The sequence below is a fragment of the Adiantum capillus-veneris genome, unplaced genomic scaffold, assembly GCF_014529385.1.
Source record: "Adiantum capillus-veneris isolate H3 unplaced genomic scaffold, ASM1452938v2 Hic_scaffold_391, whole genome shotgun sequence".
In the NCBI taxonomy this organism is placed as follows: Eukaryota; Viridiplantae; Streptophyta; class Polypodiopsida; order Polypodiales; family Pteridaceae; genus Adiantum; species Adiantum capillus-veneris.
In genome coordinates, this window is record NW_028221490.1 from 2,616 (window position 1) to 13,423 (window position 10,808).

General features: G+C 37.5%; 1 protein-coding gene across 1 annotated transcript; it reads left to right on the forward strand.

Annotated features, from left to right (window-relative positions):
• Positions 1-7,607: 7,607 nt before the first annotated feature.
• On the forward strand, positions 7,608-8,351 carry LOC147416897 (uncharacterized). Its single transcript, XM_086507982.1, has 3 exons — positions 7,608-7,640; positions 7,727-7,794; positions 7,874-8,351. The coding sequence occupies exons 1-3, from the start codon at positions 7,608-7,610 to the stop codon at positions 8,349-8,351; spliced, it is 579 nt and encodes a 192-aa protein (XP_086364108.1).
• The last annotated feature ends 2,457 nt before the right edge of the window (positions 8,352-10,808 follow it).

The following is a 10,808-nucleotide window of genomic DNA, read 5'->3' on the forward strand; positions in this document are numbered from 1 at the left end:
GAAACTTCTATGAAGAAAAGCTCCTCCTATGAAGAGCCACACTCATCACAACAAATATATTATGAATGTGAGGTTGTTGGAGAAGCTACAAGTCAAAGCGACTATCCGTTGCCATTTGTCTCACCTTGGCTTCGACATACACGAGCAATATAATTCACAAAAATTTTAAAACGTATAAACTAGCCAATGAGTGTAATGAGATCCTTCACAACCATCTATGCAATATTAAACTCAATACATACTTACAGATCATTAAACGCACAATGAAATAGAAAAACCAAAACACATATAGAGTATCCAAAGTTGTATTATAAGTCCAGCTATGGGATGGAGGCCTCACCAGTCATCAAAGAGTTCCCACCCTAGGCCTATCACCCTCATCCTCCAAATCAATAGGAGTTGAAGCCTCCTCCCTACTCTGCTTTTTGCTATGGAACCTAGAATTCAAAAAAAATATAATTATGCTATCATCAAAATCCAACACAGGTGTAGTCCTGCCTTTGACTAGGGCTTTGGATTATGCAACAGCACCCAAACTCTAAGCAGATGCCTCTACTACTGCATAACATCTCTACAATAGCACTAAAAAATGTAGCACTCTGCTGCAATGGATCCACGCTAAGGCACTTCAACGGCAGAAACGGATATTGAGGTATCTAGGATGTAGTGCTGCATGATAGAATCTGTAGGCCATGCATCGAGATATTACACGATGTAATCAAGAAGACCCACCAATATCTGAGAAAGAAGTGTTCAAAATTAGACCAAAAAATCATTGTAATCAACTATAAAATATAATGTGGATCATAAGTATGGGTGGTAATATAACCATGTGAGGATGGCATATCTTCCTTCATCTAACCGTTTGCAATAGTGTTTGCTACAGCTTCCTTCCCTTTTTGAGACAACCCTTCCCAATGAAAATACTTTGAAATTACAAAGTTTATACAGTTAAGGCAAAATACACAAATAATAATTTTCATCTCTACCTGAAGATGAATCTATTGGTCATATTGCCAATCGTGGTGTTGGTCCAGTACCTACAACACCTAATGAAGTTGGCAAAGAACAAGCTCCAATTGCATCAAAAGCTGTGTCTTTACGAGTATGGAATCTCTAAGGTCTCTGCAAGCTAGCACATGGCCTTTCTCCATGTCAATCCACCAAGAACAATCTTCAATCTCCCATGAATTCAAATACATGCATGAGTCGGGTATGTTCAATTGTGTCACTTTCTAGCAAGTAGTGGAATCAAAAGAAGAATCTTTTGAGACACCAAAAAGGCCAAGAATCTTGACAACAAATGTAATGCATACATTATTTGTGCACATATGTAGATAAAATAAATTACATTGCAGTATGATAACAAAAGTACATGTATGTCAATCTTTGTGCAACCATAGGCAAAGTGTCTATCTTTTTTAGGGCTTGTTTATCAACATCTTTTGTTCTCATTTCCAAAGACACCTCCAAAGGGAAAGAGATAAGGCCTGACTTCAAGTTTTATCTCCTCAAAGTAGAACATTAGGGTATAGTCAGGTGACACTACTACATCTCTATATGTGCCCAACATATCCATCACCAATTGTGATGCTCTATCAAAGACCCTAGCCAAGAGGCCCTCTCAATGAAGCCAGCTTGAGTCCACCAAAAAAAAAATTGAAGAACCATTCAATACTTGAATCAAAGCATTAAAAGTTAGTAGTACGAGAAGGCTTACATTCTATAAACATGGTCTCCTTTTTTGATGCCATACACAGCTTTAGTGAGATTCTATGCCTCTAAAAGAGAAAACCATAGCAATTTGTTTTGTGTTGGAGCATCCAAAATAACAATTAAGTTGATCTTCTCCAATGTTTCCCAACTTCCAGAGCCCCATTTCAATGACAAAACTTTTGCTAGCCAAATCAAAACCCAAGTGTGGGTCCAAAATGTTAAGGAGCTTACAACACTAAAAAAGAATGACCTTAAAAATATGCCATTTAAACCATACCCTTCACACAACAAACTTGCGAACAAGAAAGAATACCTTCCCAATCTTATCATCGTACTTTGTAGTGAGGTCGTGATATATTTTCTCCTACTCTTTCTTTAAATCCTCATCAAACAAACTCTCACAAGAGAGTTGATCCATACAATGTAAATAATATACAATCATTGCAAAATTGCATGGCATTTAACACGAAAGAGAAAGAAAGCAATCCACTTACATCATACACATGTTGTCCAAGATATTTACGTGTTAATGGTTACCATGGTTCCTACCCTTAGAATATTATTTTTTGACATCCATAATCAATTTCTAATCCTTCTCAGGTAGAACTTTTCGATAAATGTCAAGATCGGTAGCACAAATGTGAAATAAGTTCACAATCTCATCTCGAAGATGTGTAGTAACAAGAGAATGGGAATTCATACCAGTAACACCCAAAAAAAGAATTTAGAATTTGGAATTGACTTCAAAATAAAAATGAATTCCAGTTAATCCTAAAACTTGCAAAGAGCACTTACAAGCTCATTCTCTGAAGACTACTAAGCAAAGCAATCTCAAGAACTTTGGTGGGATCAATAACTGTACGAAGAACTCTACAATGCTTATCTTTTGATGTAGATAATTTTTCTTTTATGGCTTGATTCCATGCCACTGCTTTGTGGTTTCTCTCCCAAACAAAGAACATATGGCCCACAAAACCTGACAACTTTGGATTATTTTATAACTCCATCTCAAACTCTTCATTGACCTCTAGTACCCAAAGTGGGTCCCACTCCTTTGTCACCTCATCTACACTAGATCACATGTTCAATGCATAATAACAATAAAAATAAAATAGATTGAAAATTTAAATAGAGAAGCTTTTCTCACTTGTGACCATTCTTTCTCTTTCTAACATGTCCACAAGGAAACAATGAAAGACCCTTTTTCTTTCATGTATCCTTCTTTTGCAAAGGTTGACTTCAAACCACTTAAATAGTCTCTCAAGCCTCAAACTCAGGCATATGGATAGAGTTGACAAAGTGGACTCAAAGCAACTGAAGAGTATAGTAGAAACCAAAATAACTGCACCTTTATGAGTAACTGCATTGGATTCATCTTTTGGCCCACTGGCTGCAAAAATCTCATCTCTTGTCTCCCACGACACAATCTCCGAATTGCTTTCTTCAGCCACCAAAATGGGATCCACCTCATGTGAAGAGCCTCAGAGATGATTTGGTATGTGGAATCATATGTTCCAATTAGCAAGGAATCAAGCACCCTCCTACCAGAACGACCTCTAGATCTTGGACTGCCAAAAAGTTGTATACAAACAAATATGTCAACATAAGTCACATACGGCTCACATTTAATGACTCAATGGAATTAAAAAAAAATTGGTCAGGGTCTCCTTTATATAGAGAAAAAAATTTCAAATCATACTTGACAGTCCTCAGGACCCCTCATATGAGGATACATAGCAATACAAAATCCCATGACTGTTAAAAATCATATAATCAATTCAAATATTTCAAAACAAAACTTTCAACCTGCATCATGATAGAATCATGTTAGATTCTAACCTAGCTGTTGAATAAGTCTATACCTTGAATCAAAGCACACAAAACTTTTATGGCTTTAAAGTTCCAAAACTGAAGCACCAATAAATATGTAAAGCATCTTGAAGTGATCTACGACGGCGCAAATCATTCGGATAACATAATGTATAAGCCATAAACACTTCCGTGTTAGCTTATCTAAGGAAAAAATATATATGTAATGTTGTCCCAAGGGATCTGTGTCGGTGCAGATCCCTCAGACAACATTACATATATATTTAGGCATCAAAGGAAATCATATATAAAGGCCCAAATGCATGCTTCGATGCCATAAGGAAAATCTTTGACTTCAATTATGCTATCAATGGAGCTCATGAGATGCCATTATATCTCATGAATGGAGATCATTGTAGTTGTTCGAATGGATTTGTGCCAGCTATACAAAAGCCTAGGAGAGAATTCCAAATGATGCTCTCAAAGCTCCAAAATAGGCAGTCGTTCAAAACATTATGCAAGAGTTTGGCAATTAATGCACACCTCTTATATGTCCCTTGCTTCAAAAAACGCAAGCTTGCACATGCTTTTATGAGAGCATTTCAAACTCAACATTGATTTGACACAAAATTTATGGCAAAATCCATTCAAGCTCTCCACTTGAAACTATTTGAAGGGATTTGTGTCGATGCAGATCAGTTAAGGGTTGTTGACAAAGGGATTATATTGACTCTATGGCACACAAACTACATTATGAAGAAGATGAGCAAGCGTACCTTTCATGGGGACTGCGACCACAACGCAAAGGAGCAGGAGGACGACATGGGGACGATCTGGGTGTGAAGCAAGTGGAGATTTTTGGTGTAGGGTAGTCTACCATCTCACTCTCTTTCTTTTGTCTCAAACTAGCAATATTATGCTCTTTCTATCTTTACAAATTTGTTTACTATTCACATTGATTTTTCCAAAAAAATTGAAAGTCAAATGATAAGGTTTTACAAAAAAGGGATGATTAAAGGGACAAATCAATTTGAAAAATCTCATAAAGTAATTGAAAATTGCAACTTGACATGCGGATGCTTTGAGATATAAGGTAAAGTAAAATATCTTATACAAAAACTGCAACTTAAAAATTTGCCTTCCAGTCTATATTAAAGCTTGACTATGCCACATTGATGGGCCACAGTCTATGTTAAAACCTCACACAAGCAAAAGCTATGCTAGACTATCTCATGGTGTTCTTTCGTGTTGGTTTAATAAATTCATGTGTGGCTTATCAAAAGTTTGTTTCCACGATGATAATTTAAACATATTACTGTTTATGGTCCTTCCAAAACGCAAAAGCTTGTCATCATGTCAAATAAAAGGCATATTGAGCTTTTTATAGCTAATAGCAGAAGTCACTTTGCACTCGGGGCTGCAATGTTTACCCTACATACTTTCACATTTTATGGTGATCACGTGAAGTTTGAGGAGATCCCAATAAGCACAAGGGGAGAGGAGTATTTTCTTGATCATTAATACTCACAATTCTACAAAGTTTGTGTTACCAATCTTGGTGTTGGTACCTTTGTATCTCCTATCTGCTTAGATTCAAAACCGGATGAACCCTTAAAACCCATCACAAGTGCAATTGAAATGATCCAAGCATTGCCTAAATAGAGTCGCTTGTTTAAGTCACTAAGTCAAATGAGAGAGATTGTTAAAGTGAAGGAGCTATGCAAAAAAACTAGCTGATTATGCTAATTGTTCTATGGAGGAAATGGGTTTTAATAGTCCTGAAATAAATAGAATTCCCACAAGAGAGAAGAGCATTAGAAAAAAAAGACCGATCTTTGTTGATGCAAAAGTGCAACTTGATGAGGACAACCATAGGTCTGAATTTGTCACAAAAATTGTTGATGTTGGTAGTTCTCAATAGCAAAGAGATGAAGCTTGTGATGTAACCAATTCTTGGCCTCATATAAGAATAGCCAAGAGTATGTGGGAAGCTATCAAGACAAGCTCCTATTATAGAAATTGAGGAAGAGTGTTCAATACAACAAACAGTGGAGGAGAAAGGTAAGCCAAAAGCAACAGAGAATGCTAGCTTGGAAACTGCCACTGCACATAGCATAGTTGAGATGCTTAGAAATTTGCCACAAAAGAACTCTTTAAGAGCAAACTTTGAGCTGGTTCGCGAGATAAGAAAGATTGATGAGCTACCACAAAGATATGATGGAAACATCATGTTTGAGCTTCCATATGTAGACCCTACCAACAGGACAATAGGAGCAAATGACAAATTTGATGGACATGTTTGGAGAAATGCAGTAACAAGCAATATCGTTGGATTTGATGGGATTGTTAGATTCAAAAAATGTGTTGGACACTTGATGCGCCTAAACAATATGTATTCAGGAGTGCAAAGATCAAAAGAAATGAACGAAAAGGTTTGGACAGGGCGTTTGTCAAAAGTATGTCCCTCAAGATCCATGACAGGCAGCTATGGAAGCCTAAAATGCTTTTATTGTAATCTTCCCCAAACTTGACAGTGGAGGAGAAAGGTAAGCAAGCCAAAAGCAACAGAGAATGCTAGCTTGGAAACTGCCACTGCACATAGCATAGTTGAGATGCTTAGAAATCTCCCACAAAAGAACTCTTTAAGAGCAAACTTTGAGCTGGTTCGTGAGATAAGAAAGATGATGAGCTACCACAAAGATATGATGGAAACATCATGTTTGAGCTTCCATATGTAGACCCTACCAACAGGACAATAGGAGCAAATGACAAATTTGATGGACATGTTTGGAGAAATGCAGTAACAAGCAATATCGTTGGATTTGATGGGATTGTTAGATTCAAAAAATGTGTTGGACACTTGATGTGCCTAAACAATATATATTCAGGAGTGCAAAGATAAAAAGAAATGAACGAAAAGGTTTGGACAGGGCGTTTGTCAAAAGTATGTCCCTCAAGATCCATGACAGGCAGCTATGGAAGCCTAAAATGCTTTTATTGTAATGTTCCCCAAACTTGCATCTCTGGATGCCCTTGTAAGCTCATTCTTTGCTTGCCCTCACAGATCCCTGGTAAGAGAATAACGAGAGGAATTCTTCGCATGGGTTGTCACTTACACCCAGTTGTTGAGGGTGTTGCAAAACAAGAAATGGTGGATGTTAAAGTCAAAGTGAAGGACATGATATCTAAAGATTTTTTTGGTAGGCCAAGGTCTCTCCAACAAAAATTGGCAAAGGAAATAGTACTGCAATCAGCACTTTTTAAAGACCACTCTGCTAAGGCAATGCTTTCTGACAAGGGCTTAGGTGAGGTTATTGCTAAACTTGCACCTACACTTGACAAAAGAAGATTGTCACGATGGAGGAAAGAAGCACAAGAGGAGGTCAGCCAACCCACTACTAGCTATGATTCCATTTTTAGTTTGAAGAAGCGCTTGCTCTTTTACTCTTTTCAAAGCATGGCCTTTCCTGGTCAGCTAGAGTTCTCTGGCTTTGATAGATGTCACATTTTTAAAATGTCAACCCAAGGACCTGGCAATGGTGTTGATTTGATTAATAAAATGTGTCCTGGTGGTGAATTGGAAAGTTGTTGGGTTTTCTTTGATTTTGTTAAAAGAATGCAAGAATGGACAACTATGGCATGCCGTGTATATAACCCTTATGTTCAAGAAATGCAAACCATAGCTATTAGAGATTTTAAAGTGGAAGATACAGAAGCTCAAACTCTTTTTTGGCTGCTACTGAATCGAGTGATGGAGAAGGAGGGTTACAAAAGGCTGAATTCAAAGGCTTTATGGCTGATGAGGCTCAGGCAAATTGGCGAGCTGTGAGGACAGTTTTTAATGGGGGCCCTAATAATGTTATGGTTGGACAGGAAAGACCATGCTCATTTCATTGGGAACAAAGTATGCAACAACATGCAAGAAAATGTATCCTTCCCCACAATCAAGAAGGGTTTAAACAAAGGTGTAGAGCATGGAGGATTGCACCTTCTGAAGAGGCTGCCAAAACAGAATTGGACAATCTACGAATGTGGTTGAGAAAAGGATATTTATACAAGACTAAGATTTCAATTCTCGAGACATGTCTGGTGGCATGCCAGAGTTGCACATTGGGGTGAATACATGGTCAAGGTGAGTCATCGTTAAATATTTAGACTAGATCAAATAATTGTGAGTTTAAATGTTCTGAATTTATTTCAGGCTTTGGAGGGGACTGACAGGCAACTAGTACCACATGCAAACTTAGCGGAGTCCGTGCATGGGAGCTGGTTAGCTTCCAATGATGGTGTTAAATATATTTCTCTATACAGTGCTTGCTATGGTGATCTTTGTACTATTCTATTGCAGCAATCAAAATATGACTCTTTTCTTAAGGGTGGACACCTTGGATGTGACCTTGGAATTGAGAAAATTTAAAAAGAGACGAGTTTCATCTAGTGCAACCCTCCCAAGACCTACAGAAGTGGTGGACCTAACTAATCAGGCAGCAGCAATTGAGCTTAATGCTGCCAGTAGAAACTTTTTGGTAGATGGTGATTCAAGGATAGAGAGGCAACGACGACAAGGTAGACACAATAATACAATTAGAGAAAGAGATTCACGTCGGCTTGACTTTGAGTATGTTACACAACCTGCATGTCGCTCAACTCGACCTACCCATAGCTCAATTGGAATACAAAGCACTATTGAGGTGGATGTTCACCACACACGATGGGCTATTCAAAGGACAAATCCAGGGAGTGAAGTGCGATGCCAAGGGTACTTACGACATAAAAACAAAAAGTGCAATGAGCTAATTGATAAGAAGGGTAGAGGAGGATTATAAGGGGTGCTTGCCCCTTGTTTTGAGGGTCTCATTGAAATACCTTCAGGTTTAAGAAAACAACGTGTATGGTTTTGTGGCAACAACATTGATCATACATGGGAGCCAGCAGAAATTGTGAAGGAGAGACCAGCAAGCCGTCCTACTATATGGCCAATTGCAAAAGGAACATCCTTAAATTATACGGAAATAGAAGCATTGTGGGCTGCATGATTTAACTTGCAAAATATTGAAACTATATCACAACAAAATGCAAAATTCATGCACAATGCAGATGATGCTAGTGTGTGCCCTAAGCACCGTGATGGTAGGGTGGTGGTGGTCACTAGGGTCATAACAAAAGAGATGGAGGCAAGGATCAATAGAGCTGAGTTGATTTGCACAATTCATGGCCAACGTGTGGTGATTCAAAATGAGCATGTGGAATTTACTTTGACAACCAGTGCAAGCAAGAAAAATGAGGAGAGCTATTTGGTGGTAGTGTCCACTTTTCCTTCTTGCACTTGTGAGGATTTCCAAAAGCGTTTACGAGAGGGTAAAAAATATATGCTTTGCAAGTATCTTTATTTGTCTACACAAAAAAGCTTGGGTTAGATGTGTTTCATCAAAGGTTTGTTCATCAAGCAGCCTTGACTAAAAGAGAGCTCCATCAAGCACTTAGACTTTTGTCATAGATTTTAGATTACCTTGCATATTTCTGGAAATTTTGGAAAATGTTGTCTATGTATAGCTGCTCAATCAAACTACCATATGCGATTGTTATCAAACTACCATGTGCCATTGTTGTATTTGTATACATTACGTGATTGCTCATATACACATTTTTATATGTTCTGAGCCACTTCTGAGAAAATATTTTTAGCTTCTATATACAGTCTTAAAAACCTTGCAAATGGACTATAATGTCTCAAGGTGTTTTTTCCTACAGTTGTACTATATACAGTTTCCAAAACTTGCAATTGTCTGTTTACTTACAAGGTATTTTTTATAGCAATTGAATTATTTGTAAATGCACTTGTTTTGGTATACAGCCTTCAAAGTTTTTAGCCTAAAATGAGCATGTATCCTTGGCTATTATCATATACATTCCACAATTAGGCATTCAAAAAGGTAGAGAGCTAACTAAAGGTAGATCTTAACAAAGTGTGATTTCTTGTTTTTCTAGTGATACATTTACAATGCATAAAGATTCAATTTGCATATGGTCTTTTGATTCTTGGAAATGTTTCTCGAATAGAATAATCTATATCAAAGGTATTGATACTATGATGCTCATACATATTATAAAGGGAGTTCGCAACATGTAGCATTGATCTACCTTTGCTTAACAAGATTCTTTGTGATAAGATGCATAGCTATGTTTGATTTTTATCGAGTGTTTCTTAGTGAAATACATCAAGCATAATGTTTGTGTTTTTGGAAATTTTTTTTAATTATGTTACTTTTTTTTACCATCGCTCGTCTTGCTCGTAGGATTATGCTCGCAAAATGGTCATCCCCACCCACGTGTAAGGCCAAAGATTAATTTTGATGCCAAAATCAAGCCCTTGATAATAATTGTGATTATTATCTTAGTTTGAAATTTTTCTTTGTCTAAGGGTGGGTTTGTCCCACCTCTCCCATTTTTTCTTCATGTCAATGGATATTCTTGCTCCACTATCTAAGATGGCCATCACTTTGACATTCTTGTATTCTATCAATATGGTGATGTTCCCATCTTTTCCTTCGTAATATGTGCCCACCCAATCTTTTCTTTTGGCCTCCCAAAGTCAACTATTTTCTCGAGAGGGTTGAGATGGATTCATTATTGCCCATGCAGTTTCTATGAATTTCTTACACATTTTCTACTTTGTTTCTCAACTTTCACATATGGATAAATAATATCTGGTTGGGTTTAAGCTTAGCCTCATATGCCTTCAAGATAGCATCTAGTGGTTTGAAGACTTTTTCATTAGCACTAATCCTCTTGAGTTGATCAGAGAAACTTTGTCTGGCCCAACTACTGTAGCTTCCCTTTTCTTGTTTTTTTCTAGCTATTATTCAGTTTGTGAGAGCTCTACAGCCATGGTTGCCTCGTTTCTCTCCCATGTAACCTTCATTTTTCTTGCTTGGCTTTCCAATATTTGTGTCATGTCCTCATCAACTTGGCATCTACATTGGTGGGGTTTACCTATGTGGGTTTCTTCCCACTATTCTCGTTATTTTTGTCTTTACGAGCCTGATGTATCATTAATACGTTGACAAGAGAAATCTTCTCAAGTCTGATCTGTTGGACCTGAGTAGGATCCCTATTTTGTTTATCGATGTCTTTTTTGCTTTATCAAGATTCTTGAGCACTCAAAAATAGTGTGTGTTTTTCCACATTTCGGACAAAGGCCAAATAATCTAAATATCTCTCCTTTGTGTGAACAATCTCTAGCCCAATAATCACCTCCACATACAAAGCATGGTCCCACGATT